Source organism: Bos grunniens, chromosome 9 (assembly GCF_055505025.1).
Source record: "Bos grunniens cultivar Pamir isolate PY7600 chromosome 9, Bosgru_T2T1.0, whole genome shotgun sequence".
Lineage (NCBI taxonomy): Eukaryota > Metazoa > Chordata > Mammalia > Artiodactyla > Bovidae > Bos > Bos grunniens.
The window spans coordinates 74,448,566-74,469,845 of NC_141173.1; the positions used below are offsets into that span (position 1 = coordinate 74,448,566).

At 37.1% G+C, this 21,280-nt stretch overlaps 1 protein-coding gene across 50 annotated transcripts in view; it reads right to left on the reverse strand.

The window, feature by feature from the left end:
• AHI1 (Abelson helper integration site 1) overlaps positions 1-21,280 on the reverse strand; it is a 219,446-nt gene that overhangs the window by 125,343 nt on the left and 72,823 nt on the right. For 35 of the 50 annotated variants that reach the window (XR_015133236.1, XR_015133238.1, XR_015133239.1 and 32 more), the window contains 2 exons: positions 9,033-9,229; positions 3,224-3,250 (listed from right to left, as the gene is read on the reverse strand). Coding sequence is in view for 20 of the 50 variants with exons in the window: in XM_086317985.1 (XP_086174111.1) it covers positions 3,224-3,250; positions 9,033-9,229 (224 nt within the window). In the remaining 30 variants the exon portion in view is untranslated. Of the gene's footprint in view, positions 1-914; positions 1,074-3,223; positions 3,251-9,032; positions 9,230-11,355; positions 11,483-21,280 lie in introns of all 50 variants that reach the window. The other 15 variants (XR_015133231.1, XR_015133232.1, XR_015133230.1 and 12 more) reach the window with 3 other exon arrangements.

A 21,280-nucleotide genomic window follows, 5' to 3' on the forward strand; every position in this document is an offset into this window, starting at 1 on the left:
TTTTCACCTGAGAGACTTATGTCTACCAACCAGCTCCTCCTCTTACCTTCTCAAGTTGCCTTCTGCCCCAGAAGTGTCAGACTCCTCCATCCCTTTTCTAGGCTCAGGATGGTATATAAGCCCCAGCTAACTGGCAGTCTTTGGCATCCCACATCTTTGTGGGGCTCACATATGTATGAAATTAAAATTGCATTTTTTTCCTCCTGTTAATCTGTCTATGCCAATTTAATCCTTAGACCAGTCACAGAACCTATAAGGGCAGAAGGTAAAGCTTTTCCTCCTCTACATTACCATGCTTACAGGACCGTTTAAAAGGCTGGCCTGATCTCCTGAGCTTCTCCCCAACTTGTCATGGAACACTGCTCTTCCTCGCTTGCTCACTATCCCACTTAAGATTAGTGATCTTCTTTCTGCTCCTTCAGCATGCTAGTTTAATATCTAGATGAGAATTTTCACAGGACAAGATTAGTTCCTTATCAAGTGGACTCAAGAAAACACTATTCTAAGCTATAGAAAGCCAGTAATAAATGACCATATATTTTATGAATCCATTTATACTAAATAACCAGAATTGGCAAATATATAGAGACAGAAAATATAAACCACTCCTGCTGGTTACCAGGAGTTTGAGTGCTTTGTTTGGTGGTGTGTGTGTGCATGTGTGTGCCTGCGTGCATGTCCTTATCCAGAAATGGAGAATGACTGCTAAGAGAAAATGGGCTTTCTTTTTGGAGGGAATAATCTCTCTTTTTGGAGAGACAGTAGTGATGGTTGCGAATTCTATGTGTATGATAAAACCCAGTGAACTGTATACTTTGAAAGCATGACTATTGTGGTATGTATGTTATATATCAATAAAAGTGAAGTCGCTCAGTCGTGTCCGACTCTTTGCAACCCCATAGACTGTAGCCTACCAGGTTCCTCCGTCCATGGGATTTTCCAGGCAAAAGTACTGGAGTGGGTTGCCATTTCCTTCCCCAGAGGATCTTCCTGACCCAGGGGTTGAACCCAGGTCTCCCGCATTGCAGGCAGACGTTTTACCATCAGAGCCACCAGGGAAACCATCAATAAAACTGTCATAAAAAAAGAAAATAACTAGTAGGTTAATCTTTCCATGCTCCTGCTACTCCTTCTAAGTCTCTTCAGTTATGTCCGACTCCTTGTGACCCCATAGACTGTAGCCCATCAGGCTCCTCTGTCCATGGGATTCTTCAGGCAGGAATACTGGAGTGGGTAGCTCTGCCCTCCTCCAGGGGATCTTCCTGACCCAGGGATCAAACCTGCATCTCTTATGTCTTCTGCAGTGACAGTCAGGTTCTTTACTACTAGCGTCACCTGGGAAGCCCAATCTTTCCATACTTTGACTGATTTCCAAAAATGTCATATTTTCAATCATAATTTATTCTATTTTTTGTTAAGTACTAGGAACACAGAGATGAATGACATGAACCTCCACCCTCAGGAAGTTTCCAGATTAGCAGAGGATGTTCTCCATAAAGCCTTGCCAAATATGTGCAGAACACTTTACTCTTTGGGCATTCAGACAGCATTACAAAAGAGGGGTATATAACATATTTGTAAAAATAAAGAGAAATAGCTCTGAACTGCTAATCAAGAGGATAAACTATTTTTTGACTCCAGTTTTATACACTATACATACTTAAGAACATTTAGTAATCTTGGAGCTACAATCATTACACCAATCATTGCTATCAGGAACAAGTTTCCTGAACATCTGCAGCTCAAGTCAGAATAAAGCTTGTTCTCTTTTTTTCCCCTCATCTTCCTTCCCCTTGTCTCTATTCTATTTCCTGTTGACTTGTGATAATTAGGTAAAAAAGTGATGGGTCCTGACTGATACTGGACAGCTCAGTGATGGGATAAGCCTAGTGTTTTCTGACACATTTCCTCCATGAGATGCCTCATGTGGAACGAGACAATAGCCTACTAACTTCTGTATTCTAAGCACCTGCCATGTGGTAGGAGGTGTCCGCTGAGTAAAGACAGTATTTCTACTGCACTGACATTACATAAAGCAGGCTTTGACTGTACTAATACCACCTTAATTCTTTCCCTTCCGGAGACCTCACCCTTTTACTTTGTGACAATATATAACCATATGTGACAAATAAACGGATATCTCATGATTCACCTGAATTTTGGAAATGGACAGGAGAGAATAAGAGGGAAGAATGGACAAGTGGTGTCATTCCAACTCTTTTAAATAAAATTTATTTTCTTGACAACTGACTTGAAGTTTGCACATAAAACAACCTTGCTTGCAAAAGGAAGAAAGCTAAAGAAAGCTGCTAGGTTGAAAGCAACTCAGATATAGTTCAGTTGCAATTGTTTACCAACCAAGAGCCTCTTTATATCAATCTCCATTTTCAGACTGACTTTGGGGTCTTGGGCAAATCACTTAACCCTCCTTCAACTTCATTTTCCTCCTTTCTAAAAGTGGAATAACAATCATCTCTAACCTGTCTCTCAGGACTGTTACATAGTTAAATGGGAAAGGAAGTATGAAACAAGGCACAAATAATCCAGAGCACAATATATTATTACTGTTTGTGCACAGCTTCCATTTATTTCAAGGCTTATACACTTTACGCCCCATTCACACACTGGAACTGTGTTGGTGTCTCTTACCTATAAAGTATCACATTATATTTTTCTCAGAGAAGGAAATGATCTCACTAACCCTTTACTGAAAGTATTGATACATCCCAATTCCAATATTCTTAAATCTTCAAAAATAGTAAGCTGCTGCTGCTGCTGCTAAGTCGCTTCAGTCGTGTCCGACTCTGTGCGACCTGATAGACGGCAGCCCACCAGGCTCCCCCGTCCCTGGGGTTCTCCAGGCAAGAACATGGGAGTGGGTTGCCATTTCCTTCTCCAATGCATGAAAGTGAAAAGTGAAAGTGAAGTCGCTCAGTCGTGTCCGACTCTTTGCGACCCCATGGACTGCAGCCTACCAGGCTCCTCCATCCATGGGATTTTCCAGGCAAGAGTACTGGAGTGGGTGCCATTGCCTTCTACTACTTGCTAAATTCTCAGGTTCCAGTATTATGATTCCTTGATAAATTCAACCCTAATTGTAACAAACAGGTATCAGAAGAAGTTTTTCCAAAAGTTCTATTAAAGCTATCAATGGTACGTTTCAATTCTTTGGGTCATCACAATGGAAACTGAAGTTGTCTCTTGGTAATAAAAAACCACTCACCTTTGCTGCACAGGCTCGTATCACCTCCTAAAAGAAATACAATAAAATAAGTAAAGAGATATTCATAATTTCATTTAAAAATATCAATTATTTTTAACACATTCAACTATCAATCTTTTAAAAACCAAAATCAACATCCGGGAGAGTGTTTTTTAATCTATCACATGCAGGTATCACTCTGCATTGTTTCCAATGAGCTGGGGAAAGGGTAAAATTAAGAGACTCAGTGACATGACTTTGGAAAATCTAACTTGCCAAAAGAAAAGGCACTGACAAAGACGACTCTGGAGGGCCCACACGTATCTGCCTATGTCTTCTCACAGAAGAAAAGTTTGTCTCCTCAATAAACTTAACGTAAACACTAAACTTTTGTACTGGAACACTAACATATCTAAAAGACACACTCTGAACTGCAGTATAGAATTATCTCTATAAATAACAATACCCATACATATAATTCTCATATTAATAATTTACTCCAGAGGAAATCTAATAATAAACACTTCTGAAGAGTAAAGTATATGACTGGAGGAGCAAAAGAAAGGAATTGCCTACAACTCGTGGGATAAGACCAAGAAAAAGTCACTTTTGAAAAAAGAAATTAGTCAAAGTCAACATAAATGACTTGGAAATTTGCTGCTAAACAGACACAAATAATACTCAAGTCCAATTACGGTTAACCAGCATATATCATCAGTCTAGTATGGAACCAGAGAAAAATGTTAACAATGTGGAGTTTACAGAAAAAGAGAACTGAAAAAGAAGAACGTCCTTTTTTTCCAAATCCAGAAATTGCGAAGGGACATACCCTACATCTAAAGGATATTAGTTATCTCAGTCACTAAAAGGAGGCAGTAAAACTGACTGGGGCATGGGATTCTGATGGCCTGGACTAAATCTCAGCTCCGATGTTTCCATTTGTCTAAGATTGGCAACATTGCTTGATCTCTGAAAGCCTCAACTAGATCAGATCAGATCAGATCAGTCTCTCAGTCGTGTCCGACTCTTTGCAATCCCATGAATCGCAGCACGCCAGGCCTCTCTGTCCATCACCAACTCCCGGAGTTCACTGAGACCCACATCCATTGAGTCAGTGATGCCATCCAGCCATCTCATCCTCTGCCGTCCCCATCTCCTCTTGCCTCCAATCCCTCCCAGCATCAGAGTCTTTTCCAGTGAGTCAACTCTTCACATGAGGTGGCCAAAGTACTGGAGTTTCAGCTTTAGCATCATTCCTTCCAAAGAAATCCCAGGGCTGATCTCCTTCAGAATGGACTGGTTGGATCTCCTTGCAGTCCAAGGGACTCTCAAGAGTCTTCTCCAACACCACAGTTAAAAGGCATCAATTCTTCGGCGCTCAGCCTTCTTCACAGTCCAACTCTCACATCCATACATGACCACAGGAAAAACCATAGCCTTAACTAGATGAACCTTTGTTGGCAAAGTAATGTCTCTGCTTTTGAATATGCTATCTAGGTTGGTCATAACTTTCCTTCCAAGGAGTAAGCGTTTTTTAATTTCATGGCTGCAGTCACCATCTGTAGTGATTTTGGAGCCCAGAAAAATAAAGTCTGACACTGTTTCCACTTTTTCCCCATCTATTTCCCATGAAGTGATGGGACTGGATGCCATGATCTTCGTTTTCTGAATGTTGAGCTTTAAGCCAACTTTTTCACTCTCCACTTTCACTTCATCAAGAGGCTTTTTAGTTCCTCTTCACTTTCTGCCATAAGGGTGGTGTCATCTGGGGATAATACTAGCATCTATGTTATAGGATGGTTTTGAGGGTTAAATACAACAAACATGTAAAACATTTAGCACAGTACTGGGAATTCATGCAGCTGCTGCTGCTAAGTCACTTCAGTCGTGTCTGACTGGGCGACCCCATAGACGGCAGCCCACCAAGCTCCCCCTGTCCCTGGGATTCTCCAGGCAAGAACACTGGAGTGGGTTGCCATTTCCTTCTTCAATGCATGAAAGTGAAAAGTGAAAGTGAAATCACTCAGTCGTGTCCGACTTGTAGCAACCCCATGGACTGCAGCCTACCAGGCTCCTCTGTCCATGGGATTTTCCAGGCAAGAGTACTGCAGTAGGTTGTTATTGCCTTCTCTGAAATAGGTGTTAACTATCACCAATTATTGTAAGATGAAATCTCCCGTGGGGCAGAGAAATTAATCATTGTTTTTTCTAAAACTGGCACATAGTATTTTATTTAATTAATTAATTTCTATTTAAAATTTTTTCAGCCACACCATATGCAGTACATGGGATTCTTAGTTTCCCAACCAGGGATCAAACCTATGCCCCCTATGATTGGAAGCACAGAATCTTGTTCCACTGGGCCACCAGGGAAGTCTCTAAAGCATTTTTTAAACCCATTCAAACCCTATGACTCTGTGATCACTGACCTAGATAGTAGGTAAATTTTTAAAAGGGAGAGTGGTCTTGAGTGCTCAGGCAGCTGAAGAGGTATACTTTTCATTATAAGATATTTAAGTTTATAGGTCAACTTTCTGTAGGACCACTTACTCTTAGCAGGTAACCCAGATACTGAGGAGCTCTGGATATACTGATAAGACCAAATTTCTGAGTCTGAAACCTTAGAAAGAGCAGTGTCACTGCTCTCAAGATTCTGTCTACCTGTGAGGTCTTTGCTGGTTTGCAGAGCCCTGTAGGTGATGCTGCAGGGGTAGCACAGTGCTGGCTCTGTTAAGTATGAAACAGCTGAGTTTTATTATGAGTAAATGATAAAGCTACCAAGAACAGCAAATTATCTATTTTTGGCAACTTTTACTCATTCACGGGTAAACACCTATGAAATGTCTGCAGAGCTGAACTTATTATGCAAAATTCACACATACACAAATCACACCCTAAACTCGAACTATATTTTCTTAGAAAAACATTTCTTCCGTGGTTACAAAGAAAGAAGTATACTCAGGGATACAGTCTTATAGAAGTAATTCAGTTTTCTCTATTAGACTTCTACATAGAAGACCATGACAGAGTCTCTTATAAACTAAGTAACAGAAACCTAACAGAAAAAGGAATTTGGGGTTTAGTAAAATAGAGAAGACTCTTGAGAGTCCCGTGGACAGCAAGGAGATCAAATCAGTCAATCCTAGGAAATCAACCCTAAATATGCATTGAAAGCACTGATGCTGAAGCTCCAATACTTTGAGCACCTAATGTAAAGCGCCAATTCATTGGAAAAGACCCTTATGCTGGGAAAGACTGAGGGCAGGCGGAGAAGGAGGTGACAGGATGAGATGGTTGGATGGTACCACCGACTCAATGGTCATGAGTTTGAGCAAATTCCAGAAGATAGGAAAGGAAGCCTGACATGCTGCAGTCCATGGGATTGCAAAGAGTTGGACAAGACTTAGTGACTGAACAATAACAAACAAAACACAGTTCAGGAAATATGAGAAAAGGCACTGAGACCAAAGGTGGGAATCTAGTCAACCTAAATGCCTGCAAAACGTAAAAAGAATGGCGCTTCCGTGGGAACAAAGATGACATTTTGTTTTTACTCCCATACGTACTACTTACATTCTGAGAGAAAACAATCTGCAGAGAACATTTGAAAAAAAAGTTCAAAGAATTCTCTTAACACGGGAAATATATGGTTTTACAAAACCACAGCACATAGACAAGGCTTTCATTTCCAAAGGAAGCCTCAATCTATGTCAATCCCAAAGCGTACATCTGAATAATTTTTAAAAGGAAAGTTAAGCAAAAGCTAAATAAATCAATGATTCTAAGACAAATAAGTTATTCTCTTATAATAAAGTATCAATTTACTTCCCCCTTGCCTTTGATTTCATATCTTAAAAAATATTTTTCTGAAATATATTAAAAAAATTTTTCCTGTACATCTACTTTCATTTGTTCTTACATCCTTTCATTTATCTGAGGATGACAGCTATAAAAGATGATGCAGGTAAAAAGCTTCAAGACCAAAGTGATTCCAGAATGTTAAGCTTTACAGTGTAAAGACTGACAGGCTGTATGAAATTTTTTTTTTTATATGTCTGTCTGTGAGTTGCTTTTAGGTCTGTAGATGAAGTCATATTGCCATGCAATATTTTATACAAGGCCACCTTTTTTCCCCCTACTGAATAAATATTTTTCTCTAAGTTTTAAAACTCCATTTATCTATTCATACTTCCTCTTAAAATTTGGAACACCATGCATTATTCAGTTATTTAAAAATGTTAAAATATACAGAATTACAACATTGAAATCATTAATTTATAATCATATATTCTATAATTTATAGTGAGACATAAAAAAAAATTTCCTCCATATTCCAACTAAACCTAACCCCCTTTGCCTGTGTGATCTGCATACCTCACACTCTATAACTCTATAAAAAAGGAAAAGGAGAGAGGAAGAAAGTACAGTCCAAACTAAAGATGTCTCAATGCAGTTCTTCCTATGTTTGGTTTAAAACTGGTCGATATTCCTATCAAAGGAGGAGAAGAAGGGATGATTTATTAAGTGCCAGGCAATGCACCAAAAGGGGGAACACAACAAAAAACAAGCCTGTGAAGTCCATGTCTTCAAGGCTAATTCTCAGTAAAAGAACTATTATGGTTAAAGAGCATAAGGATTTTTAAGGATATTCTACCTTCTCAATACATTTTCCCACTTAACTTTGAGAAAGACTGTATAGTAATTTATCACTAATAGAATACCACAGAACTTTTAACCAAGCATTGTCCTTCTCATTTTTATCATCTATTTTCCAGTTTTGCAGCAAATATCTGGTTTTGGTGGCACTACCTTTCTTAGAAGTGAGATGGAACTTTAAAATACATTGATGAAACACTTGTACCTACTCTTCAGAGAAGGCAATGGCACCCCACTCCAGTACTCTTGCCTGGAAAATCTCATGGATGGAGGAGCCTGGTGCGCTGCAGTCCATGGGGTTGCTAAGAGTTGGACACGACTGAGCGACTTCGTTTTTACTTTTTACTTACATGTATTGGAGAAGGAAATGGCAACCCACTCCAGCGTTCTTGCCTGGAGAATCCCAGGGACGGCAGAGCCTGGCAGGCTGCCGTCTATGGGGTTGCATAGAGTCAGACACGACTGAAGCAACTTAGCAGCAGCAGCAGCAGCAGTACCTACTCTTTATGGAAGTACATGTTTATTTCTTTTATCCATTTCCTAATTGAAGTCTCACTACTTTCTTTATTATTTAGTTCTTGCATAATAAGAAGGCTGTTTCTTTTATATTTTATGTTAAGTATTTTTCCAGGTTAGTTGGTTGTCCTACGTGTGTGTGCCTACATGCTGTATATGTGCATATAGACACATACTTTTGAAATAGAGAAACAGGTCTTGGGCTGATAGTTACAGAATCTATCAGGCCAGGAAAACATAATAGATTATCCTAAGTTTAGTTTGCTTACTGAAGTTAGTGATTTTAGAACAAGTACCAGAAAGTAACTATACATGTAGAAGAAGGCCTAGTTTTAAGTAACTACTGGAATTGCCTAGTGGTTCAGGTGGCAAAGAATCTGCCTGCAATGCAGGAGACCTGAGTTCAGTCCCTGGGTTGGGAAGATCCTCTGGAGGAGGGTATGGCAATCTACTCCAGTATTCTTGTCTGGAGAATCTACATGGACAGAGGAGCATGGCGGGCTATAGTCCATGGGGTCACAAAGAGTTGGACATGACTGAGTGACTAACACTCACTTTTTCCATTCAGTTAATGTTTATTGGCATGGGTGTGTAAAACAGGATTGAAATGGTTTTAAAGTTTCCAACTTGTCTACTGCATAAAATGAAATAAACATACTGTGACAGAATCAATTCTCTGTTTCACTTGTTGCATCTTCATTGAAGAATGTTCAGTGGGGACATAGTCATCAATCTGAAAGGATCCTTGATGAGGCAGTTTAGGGCAGGTGCATAAAGCACCTTGACTTTGGTGTATTCCAGGTAATGGAAAGGTTCCGTTGTAGCGTCTGAACATTTCAGCCTCCTGCTGGGCAACTGGGAAATAAAAACAAGTCTGTGATTAGTTAATCATCACAGTAAAAGCACAATGGAAAAATTAAGCCATGAAACACATGATCAGAAAGTGCATAAAACATTTTAAATATTGCATAATAATAATACAACATGACTGACAAAATCATAAAGAAGGAAATAAACTAATTTCACAGGTAACCTCATGTCAGAGGTTAGAGGCAGTATAACAGAGCCCGGAAGGCCAGGCAGTATCTTGGACTGGTAAATATAACATACTAGAATGGGATCCTAGCTTTAAAGAGATACATACAGAAAACACAGTACAAAAAAACACAAAGTAGAATTAAAGAAAATACAAAAAAAATAAAAATGATTATTCACAAACCTATCTTTTAAAACAACTGTTTTCATATTTCTATGCCCCTCCTAATCTTTATCCATATGTACATTTTATGTAAGGTTATGAGTATAAAAACAATTGAACAGTTTTTCAATTTAAATGTAATTTTTTTCTATTTCTACCACTGTATAATTACCATTTATAAATGCCTTACAATATCTCATTGAAAGAAGCACCACAGTTTATTTATGTATTCTCCTATTGTTAAATACCTACAATGTTTTCTGTTTTCCCTCATTATAGACCATATGTAAGTAAAGAAAAGTGAAAGAAAGTGCTAAATTGCTCAGTCTGTGTCCGACTCTTCACGACCCCATGGACTATAGCCCACCAGGCTTGTCTGTGCATGGAATTCTACAGCCAAGAATATGGCAGCGGGTTGCCATGACCTCCTCCAAGGGATCTTCCTGACCCAGGGATCAAACTCAGGTCTCCTGCATTGCAGGCAGTTTCTTTAGTGTCTGAGCCACCTGGGAAGTATGTGAGGAAGTGCTTTTGTAATTTGTTTTTTTTAAAGGAGGTTTTCCTTTGGATTAATTCTCCAGAGTGGAACAGATGGCTCAGAAGTTGAATGTTTTTGATGACAGTGACGATGAGGAGGAGGGGAAGGAGGAGGAAGGAAATAGTACTTTTATTGTAACTCTGTGATTTTCAGGATGCTTTCACAGGCATCTCATTTGATCATTTAAAATAAATGGATTTGAAATTTTTTTAATGCCTGTAAGTACAAAGGAGAAAAAAATAATCATTTAAAATAGTATTTCCTTGATTATATAATTATGCAACTTAAAAATCCATAGAAGAAAAAATGGTAATTTTGGACTTCATAAAAATTTCAAAGTCTCTTCTTTAAAGCTCTTAAGACAGAAGAAAAGCCAAAGACAGGGAGAAATACTTGCAAGTCATATATCTGATAGAGTACCATGCGTATAAAGGAAACCTAACTCTCAAAGTTCAATAATCAGAAAACAAACGAGCCCATTTTACAAGTGGGCAAGAGATTTGAACATACAATTCACTGAAAAAGAAATATGGATGGTAAGTGAGCACACAAAAAGGTGGTTACCATCATTAGTCATTAAAGACAAGCAAATTAAAATCAAAATGAAATAGCCCTCTACCCAATTACAAAGGCTAAAATTAAAAGGATTAGCCATTTCAAATTGTGAAAAGATACGGAGATACTGAAACATAGACTACTGGTAAGAAAATCAAATGATACAACCAGTTTAGACAACAGTTTGGCAGCTTCTTAAAACATGTCTGCAAAGAGATCCAGCCCTTCTACTCTTGGGAATTTACTCAAGAGAAATAAAAACATATGTTTATACAAACACATGTAGATGAATATTCATAGCATCTTTATTTGTAGTAGCTAAAAACTAAATAAAACTCAAATGCCCATCAACAGGTGAATGGAAAAACAAACCATGATATAGCAGTACAATAAAATCATACTCAGAAATAAAAAAGAACTATCGATAAACTCTAAAACACAAAGTAAGATGAACTTCAAAGGAAGTATGAGTGAAAGAAGCCAGAACAACAACAAAAATGAGTATATGGCATGTACTGTTTTGCTTATATACAAATCTAGAAAATTCAAATTAATTCAGTGTTTGCCTCATGGGAGGAGGAGGTAGGGAGATGACTAAGGAGCACAAAGTAACTTTGGGGGATGATGGATATGTTCATTATCTTGATTGAGGTGATAGTCTTACAAGTATATAACTATGTCTTGACTTACCAGCGTGTACTTTTAAAATATATGCAGTTTAGGGGGACTTCCCTGGAGGTACAGTGATTAAAATTTTGCCTTACAATGCGAGGTGTACAGGTTGGATCCCTGGTTAGGGAGCTAAAATCCCACATGCCTAGAGGCCAAAAAAACCAAAACATAAAACAGAAATGATATTGTAACAAATTCAATAAAAACTTTAAAATGGTCCACACTAAAAAAAAAAATCTAAAAAGAAAAAGAATATATATATATAGTTTACTGTCAGTTATACCTCAATAAAACTGCTTAAAGAAAGTGACAGAAGGGGTTATTATCAGAATCTCCATCAAATCAATTAAAAATAAATAATCCAACAGAAAAATGGGCAAATGACCATTATAGAAAAATCACAAAACAAGAACTACATAGCCAACCTTACTAATAATTAAAGCAGAAATAAGGAGAAAAAGGCAAATTGGAAAGTGCTGTTTCTTTTATTGCCTATTCTACTAACCCACTGTACCTCAAGATATTTTTTCCCCAAGGAATAAACTGAGTAAGGGTAGGCAGGTGTGTACTACAGTGTTGCTTAAAATAATGAAAAACATATAACAGTGGAATTGTGCAACAACAGTTGTTTAAATAAATCAGTGTATTCATTTAATGAAACGGAATTCAGCCACTAAAATTATGTACATATGTATAATTATCACGATGGAAAGTTTCTCACAATATATTATTAATCAGAAGAAAAAAGTTTATAAAGCAATATCATGAATATACAAAAAGATGATCACTTTTTTTAAAAGTCATCATCCTTGGTTACAAGAAGTATGGACTTGAGAGAGCACGTATTAACAATTTTAGGTCTTTGATCTTTATATTCATGTACTACTTCATTCACAGGTTCTAAGCCAGGAATAGCTCAAGGACAAAGGGGCTCTCTGCCTGCAGACTTTGAAAGTGGTAAGAACCAGGGAACAAAATTGAAGGAGACCACCTTACCACTCACCCTTGTAGTGATGCGCATTCCTCAGCACCAATTACTGTTCTCAGTTAGAAGTGTAGCTGTGTCAACACTTAGATTTTTGTGGGTCTATTATTTTTCAGTACACAGTTTGGACCTCTTTTCCTAACACTCAGAACATTTATCTACCTCAAACAGAAGACTGTTTAAAGAACAAAGAGAAACTTTGAAGCTGTAGAAGAAAAGTGCTCAAAGACTGGAGGTTTAACACTAGCATCAGTCAGGGATGAATGAATCAAGATGTAAAAATCATGTTCCATGATCTTTGCCTTATTTGCTTTTTAAAATTGTCCTTTCCCTACTGTATAGCCTAGGGAACTTGGCTCAGTGCTATGTGGCAGGCTGGGTGGTGGGAGTTTGGGGGAGAATGGATTCATGTATTTGTATGGCTGACTCCCTTTGCTGTCCACCTGAAACTATCACAACATTGTTAATTGGCTATACTCCAATACAAAATAAAAAGTTAAAAAAATAAAATTGGCCTTTTAACATTTCATTGGGTTCTGCTACTATGAATGGAAAGTAAAACTGGGTTTCACTAACCAATGGCATCTTCTGACTCCTTATGGCGTTTAGTCACTAAGTTATGTCTGACTCTTTTGTGACCCCGTGGACTGTAGCCTGCCAGGCTCCTCTGTTCATAGGATTTCCCAGGCAAGAATACTGGAGTGGTTTGCATTTCCTTCTCCAGGGGATCTTCCCAACGCAGGGATTGAACCCTCGTCTCCTGCATTGGCAGGTGGATTCTTTACCATTGAGCCAACAAGGAAGCCCACAAATATACATTAGTCAACCATGATTTCACTTCATTAGAAGCACCAATGCTAATATAAGCAACAGCTATACAGAACAGTAGGATTTTGGTAATATTTTATTCCTTTTGCCAGACTGTATTTTTTAAGCATTATGCTACGCTAAACATTTTTCCCTTTTTTAAAAAAGAAAGTTATCTAACTAGTAAAATTACAAAAGGCGTTGCCTAAGTATTTCTTTATTTTTCCAAGCATTAAGATGCCTTTCAGAAAGGATTAAAAAGGCCTAAATGGATGCAGATAACAAAAATAAATCCCATGCAATTATGAATTCTTATTTCTATTGTCTAAAGGGAATTTTCTGTAGAAAAGCTATCTGACTAGATTTCAAGGAGTCAAATTAACACCCTACTTTATCTTAAGCTCCTCTAGTTCTGTGAAGAGTCATAAAACAATCTCCAGTAATATTCATGTGAAGTGAAAGTGAAGTCGCTCAGTTATGTCCTACTCTTTGCGACCCCATGGACTGTAGCCTACCAGGCTCCTCTGTCCATGGGATTTTCCAGGCAACAGTACTGGAGTGGATTGCCATTTCCTTCTCCAGGGGATCTTCCCAACCCAGGGATTGAACCCGGGTCTCCAGCATTGTAGACAGACGCTTTACCATCTGAGCCACCAGGGAAGTCCAGTAATATTCATAAAGACCCACTTTCTCATATACTACAAATAGGCTGCTGACTAGTTATTGTATTCTTTCCCCTCCTCTACCCACTAGAAATATCTATTTGTACAAGAGTGTGCAGATTATTTCATTATAAAATGATAATAGATGGTTTCTGAAATTCCTTTAAGCTCTATGCTTCTAACACTTAAAGCTTTCTAAATCATTATTATATAGGCCACAGTTAGAGTACAATGTTGCAATTTGATAACTGTACCTCTTCCCTTTGCCATTTTCTCTTCCTGTGAATTTAGCTCTAACCTAACTAATAATGTTGAAAACTCACAGTTCTAACAGTCTCATCCCTATCCTTCCATGGCTCTGAGTACTGCACTAGAGCAGGCCCTGGGAATACAAACACACTGCCTGCCTTTTGGGGGTCTGAAGTTTTGGAGGTCAACAAGAAATTCCTGCTGTGTGCTGAGTGGTACTGAGAACACCAAGGTGACAACTACATTTGCTTAAGGGAAGTGTCGTTTCCTTTCCTTCCTATATCCATCAAAATACTTCTAAATTTATCTTTTTTCATCTAAAATTTGGGATTCTACATTTTACATAATTTAAAAATTTCTTAAAATGTTTTCATAACTGACACTCTATCCTGATTTATATATATAAGTTCAGTGCTTTTGTGTATGTTCTGGCCTTTAACAATCATAAAAAATAAAGTGGTTTGCTCAGGAGATTTTTATCTTTATAGGAGGAAGAATGGAGGAAATAAGATATTTTAATCCTGTACCCTTTGCATTTGAAGAGAATACAAGGTTTGTCATTATTAAAATTTATGTGTACTTATGTTATTAACTTCATAATAAAAATATAACTAAAAAATAGCACAGTCTTTCTCTTACACTACACTAAGATTTCCTTTTGGTTCAACATTTAATACCTTTGGTCAACATCTGCTATTATACGTAGCCCTGTTACTGTACATAATTATCTTACTGGATACCTTATGCATGCATGCATGCTAAGTCGCTTCAGTCGTGTCCAACTCTCTGCGACCCCGTGGATGTAGCCACCAGGCTCCTCCATCCATAGGAGGAGGACTCTCCAGGCAAGAATACTGGAGTAGGTTGCCATGCTCTCCTCCAGGGGATCTTCCCAACCCAGGGATTAAACCTGTGTCTTTTTCTGTCTCTGCATTGGCAGGCGGGTTCTTCACTACTAGCACCACCTGGGAAGCCCAGATACCTTATAAATATTTCTATTTCTAATTACGATACTATTACTATAAGCTGGTGAGTCTAACTGCTCTAGTTTCCTAGCATTCTGCAGTTAAGTAGCAGCCTCCCCCTTTTCCTTTCACATTTGCTTCTTGAAGAGAATTTCTGTGGTCTGAATGTTACATTCCCCTAAAATTGCTATCCTGAAATCCTAACTCCCATGATGATGATATTAGGAGATGAGGCTTTGGGGAGGTGATTAGGTCATGAGAGCAAAGCCCTCATGAATGGCATTAGTGCCCTTACATAAGAGGCCTCAGAGAGCTCCCTTGCCCCTTCCACCATATGAAGTAACAGCTAAAAGGTGCTATCTATAAACCAGAAAGTGGGCTCTCACTGGACACAGAATCTGTCAGTCCCTTGATTTTGGACTTCCTAGATTTCAAAACTAGAGAAATAAATAGTTTACTGCTACAGAAAACAGCTAGGATTTCCCTGCTGTAGACTGCTCCATATATCAATGCTCCATATCTTTGCTTTCTAGTTTCATTTTATCCTTTAATAGAACACTGAGATAAGATAGAAAATTATTTTAACTTTTCAGGTGGAAAAACAGATGTAGAAATGATAAATTTTTTGACCAGTGTCAAATAGAAAGTGATATCCTTTTGCCTAGAACCAAAATGCTCTAGTTCCTTCTTTGGTATTTCCCTCCACACTGTTGTCTATTTTGAACAGTACCATTTTTTTTTCTTTTGGGGGCATCTTAAAAAGCACCAAGGTAAGAATAATGAAATGCCTGGATGAGGAATTCAGCACTCTGGTTTGTGCTCAAACCCATTAAGTTGACTACATTTTCCACAGGCCCTGAATCCTTAAATGACACAAGCTTTCTATCAGAGTATTCATCATGTGTGTATTATTAAAACAGATGCTTCACGATATGACCAAGAAACAGGTGGCTTTAATATGTCTTAACATTTGGCATACATGCGTGATAAATCACTTCAGCCGTGTTCAACTCTATGCAACGCTCTGGACCGTACGTAGCCCACCAGACTTCTCTGTCCAAGAGGTTCTCCAGACAAGAATACTGGAGTGGGTTGTCATGCTATCTTAATTTTTCCTACTAACCTAATAATAGATATCCAAAATGTTGACCTACGATCAGTTATATATGTTACAGCTTAATTTTATCCAAATATAAGGATTATATTATCCTTATATTATAGGATATATAAGGATAATATTATCCAAGTATAATATTAATATCTGTTTTTGAATCATTCACAATTTGTACTTCAAGAACACCATTAAATTATACATAAAACCACAGATGTCAAATTTCAACTAGACATTACTTTATTGCAAAGATATTGTAAAAGTAGTTATTTTAAAATATTAATTAAAATAAAATTTAATATTATATAATAAAGAAAATTCATATTTTGGACTATACTGAGAATGTAATGGCTTAATGTATTATAATTATCCCCAACATTTGCAAAGGAGTGAACAATTAATAATGATACTAGACAACCAAAGTTTTAATTATCAGGGGTCTTCCTAAATATTAAAATTGAAAACAAACACTTCATTTCACCACAGGTATATATGGCTACCTTCTTCAGTTACTTCATGAAATAGGAAATACAAAGTCTAAATTAGTAGTGTAGCAGACAGTTTAATGTTTTAAAAACACAGGCTCTGGAGTTAGATAGTCTGGCGAGTGACATCATTTTATCAATCGTGTGAAGTCATTCAACTTAATTTCCCTGGGCATCAGTTTTACCATCTGCAAAATGAGGATAATACGGGCATCTACCTTGTGAGGACTGGGGAAGACTGTAAAGATAACGTATGTAAAATGATAATTAGAATAGGGAATACTTAATAAATAAACAAATAAATGCTTGATTTTATTTTTATTTTATTTATTTTATTTTTATTTATATTTATTTATCAAGCAGAAATTCTTGATAAATGTTAGCTACCATAACTACTACTATTATTATTAGACCCAAATTTACTAATTGATCATATTGATCATGGCTTTCATTCTTTATTTTTATAAAATGTGAGGGTGGATAATTCTGTTCTATGGATTTACTGCACATCAGTAATATGACAGGTTAGGTATAGGACCTTATAAATAAACACCATGGGCTTATTGTTACTAGGCAAGTTCTATAACAAAAATTTTATAGGAATGTAAAGGTATATATCACATGAACTCTGTAAAGCATGTCACAATGTGAAAAATACACCTATCAACAATGACCAACAGAGGTGATCATTAACAAATATGAATTCTATAAATAAAATCATGTTTAGTGTCAATAGTAGGTTGCTTTTCAGTCCAACTAAAATTCTCCCAGAGGTTTAATGAACTACTTAGGAAGTATAAAAGATCAGAAAAGCACATGATTCTGATTCCTGGGTTTCACAGCCCTGTTCAACTTGGCACACAACAGATGCTCAATAAAGATCTGCTTTGTCTCAAACACAATGATGGAAAAGCACTCCAGAGTTAATGCTGACTCAGAGGACATACTGCCACCTAGAGAAAAATTAGGCTCATTACCTGGAATTATTATATAATGCTGACAACTCTGAAAATTAGGCTTGATTCTACACAAAATACTACATGTATATTCAATACGTGTCAGCATGCTGCCTAGGTACCGCTTAAAAAAAAGACAAATAAGCCTCCAACTCTACTTCCCATGAAGTACAGATAATACAAAAAAAATCACATATTTCACAGAGACGAAGAATAAATGGTTTTGGAGGAACAAAAAAAGGTTTGCATAATAGACAATCAAAAGCTAATATTTCAGGAAATCTGCTAAAAAGTTTAGTGTAGCAAATGAAAGCATGTATTCCAAGTCCAGACTGTATGGATCCAAGTCCTGGTTCCCATAAAACAGGGATAATTATGGTACCAACCTCATAAGATTATTGTGAAAACTTAAAATAAATACATGTAAAGTGCTTAAAATAGTACCAGGCCCATGCAAAATGCTTTGTATCAGATGTAATTACCATTAAATGTAGAACAGGATCCTACATTCTGAGGTAGGCAAGTATTGATTAATAACAGAACATTAATTGCTAAAGTCTAGCTTCATAAATTTAATTCAGGAGAAGCCGTTTCTCTGACTAGTACTCTGTTATTATGGGAATCCTAAAAGTACATTATTTGTGGTACATTGTGACTAAATTTTGTATTACTAGATGATTAACTCTTTCAACATCAGGCAAATACAACTGCCTTCTGAAAGTAAAAATCATATTTCTTACCAAAAAAAGCAAAAAGTCAGTAGAATGAAAGACCCAGAAGACCACAACCTGAACATATGCTTAACAGGGAAAGATGCTTGCTGACTCTTCACAGATTTTGCTAGAACTGAAAGATGGATGATACATTTAGCTACCATTGTGGTCTCATTCACAGCTTATTTAGCTGATAAAAAAAAAAAAAAAAAAAAAGAACTTGCTCCATTTTCCTTGAAAATTGCCTAAACGTATCAGTAGCTCTGATAAATACTATTTTAAAAAATCATGTAACTGTTTTAGATCTTTCAATTTTAATATCATGAAAACACTTATGTAAAACTACATGCAAACTTTATTTTCAGACAAGAAAATTTGAGCAAAATAGTCCTGTGTTAAAAGATAAATAAAATACAAGGCAAAACTATAATAGGTCAGTAATAAATGCCATAATTTTCACTGAAAAAAGGTAAAGACTTCATGATTCTGGCTTGTATTTAATGAGTATATTAGAGTCTGAAACAACTTTCCTTTTTTTCATGGTTATATATCATTTATGAGAACTGTGCTAAATCTTGAATTGCTTGAGATTACATAACTTTTTCCTAAGATGCTTCTTTTTAAAGATAGGCAGTGATGAGTTGGGAAAATGTGTTGAAGTCTTTTGAGTTTTGCTCATAAAGATAAGTCTGTATATCAAAAACAAACTGACACTGCAAAAATAATTTTAATATGTGTATTATTTGGACATTTAAATTTCTCAAACACCATGGAAATCCCTCCTCTACATTAAGACAGTGTGGAAATAACATGATGTTCTTAATTTTATGCATTTATTTTCTAAAACAACTGAGCTAGAAAGATATAAAAGGAAAAGGCTGACTAACAGAAAGAAAGAAAGAGAAAAAAAAACCCAAAAAACCCTGTTTTCAGTTTCATTCCAAAGAGATGCTATCAGCATATGAAAACATAAGTTCCCATAAAGTCAAGTGTATACTGGTTGGATGAGCATAACAGTCTATTTTATCTTTTTTGTTTTAATATGGTGCTTATCAACTTACAAAGTACCTTCACAGTTCCTATCTCATGGCATCTTCACAAATAACTCTCTGAGGCAGGACAGGTAATAGCAGTAGTAGTAGGACCACAGCCCCAAATCAATGTGAAAGGTGACTGCAGCCATGAAATTAAAAGACGCTTGCTTTTCAGAAGAAAAGCAATGACAAACCTAGACAGCGTATTAAAAAGCAGAGACATTACTTTGCCTACAAAGGTCCATATAGTCAAAGCTATGATTTTCCAGTAGTCACGTACAGATCTGAGAGCTGGATAATAAAAAAGGCTGAGCACCGAAGAATTGATGCCTTCAAACTGTGGTGCAGGATAAGACTCTTGAGAGTCCCCTGGACAGAAAGGAGATCAAATCAGTCAATCCGAAATCAGTCCTGAATATTTACTGGAAGGACTGATGCTGAAGCGGAAGTTCCAATACTTTGGCCACCTGAGGCGAAGAGCCAACTCACTGGAAAAGACCCTGAAGCTGGGAAAGATTGAAGGTAGGAGAAGGGGATGACAGAGGATGAGATGGTTGGATGGCAACATGGACTCAATGGATATGAGTCTGAGCAAGCTCCGGGAGATGATGAAGGACAGGGAAGCCTGGCAGTCCATGCAGTTGCAAAGAGTCAGACTCAACTGAGCGACTGAACAACAACAGTAGGACCATTCACTAGACAGGGAAATTGGAGCATCAGGAAGGCTTGTGCAAGATCACCAAAGAAAGAGAACTGAGCCTAAAACCAATGCTTTCAAACACTTGGCTCTCCCTACATATGCTTCTAGAATGGACTCCTTAGTCTAAAAACCTACTGTTGAAAAAATAAATGGACAAACCTAATCTAATGATGAACTTGTATCAAAGACAAAAAGTAAACTGAAGAAAAAAGATAAGGGTGGAGGTTGAAATTGCACTTGTAGTGAAAATTTCAAAAGCAAATTAGAAATTGAATGAAAACTGTTGTGAAACTCCTTAAGAGTTTGAGGAAATAACTGTATACCTAGTTCCTGAATAACAGTCCCAATTACAAAGTAATGAGGTGTAACTCTTCTTCTTTCTGTGAAGATTAAAAATGTATAAAAGAAAGACCTGTCTCAGGATCTATGTTTGAACTAGACAACAAATTTGGACACTGGATGATTTGAGAAATCCACTTGTCTTTTCCTGTGATCAGGCAGTGTTGACTTTTGCTAAATTGATTGTAACAGTAAATGGTATTGTGTTGTTTAACAATTCACCATTAGTAATAGTGTTCTGTAAATCTGAATATGTGTTACAGAAATTCATTATTTCTTCTCTATAAATTCTTTAAAACAAGATAATCTCAATTTTACATATATTCTCTAACTCACCTATAAAGAAATAAGATTCATACTATGATCAAAACTTCAGGTTTACAGCTTAATTCAATTGTCTAACAACTTAGCACTTATCACAAACATTAACCAATTCACACTGTGTTAATGTAGGAAGCTTAACCACTTGCATTTCACTAATTTAAAATATTCTGTCCAAATAGTTTCACAACGTTATCTAAATGCATATTTATATATATATGTACTTATGACATTGTGTGTAAATCATCTTAGCAAAAATGGTGAATGGTATCTTAAACTAAAGAGACTATGCTATGCTATGCTAAGTCACTTCAGTCGTGGCCGACTCTGGGCGACCCCATAGACGGCAGCCCACCAGGCTCCACCGTCCCTGGGATTCTCCAGGCAAGAACACTGGAGTGGGTTGCCATTTCCTTCTCCAATGCATGAAAGTGAAAAGTGAAAGTGAAGTTGCTCAGTCGTGTCTGACTCTTAGCGACCCTATGGACTGCAGCCTACCAGGCTCCTCCGTCCATGGGATTTTCCAGGCAAGAGTTCTGGAGTGGGGTGCCATTGCCTTCTCTGAAAGAGACTATAAAAACCATTTATTGTTGTGTAAGAATTAACATATGAAGAA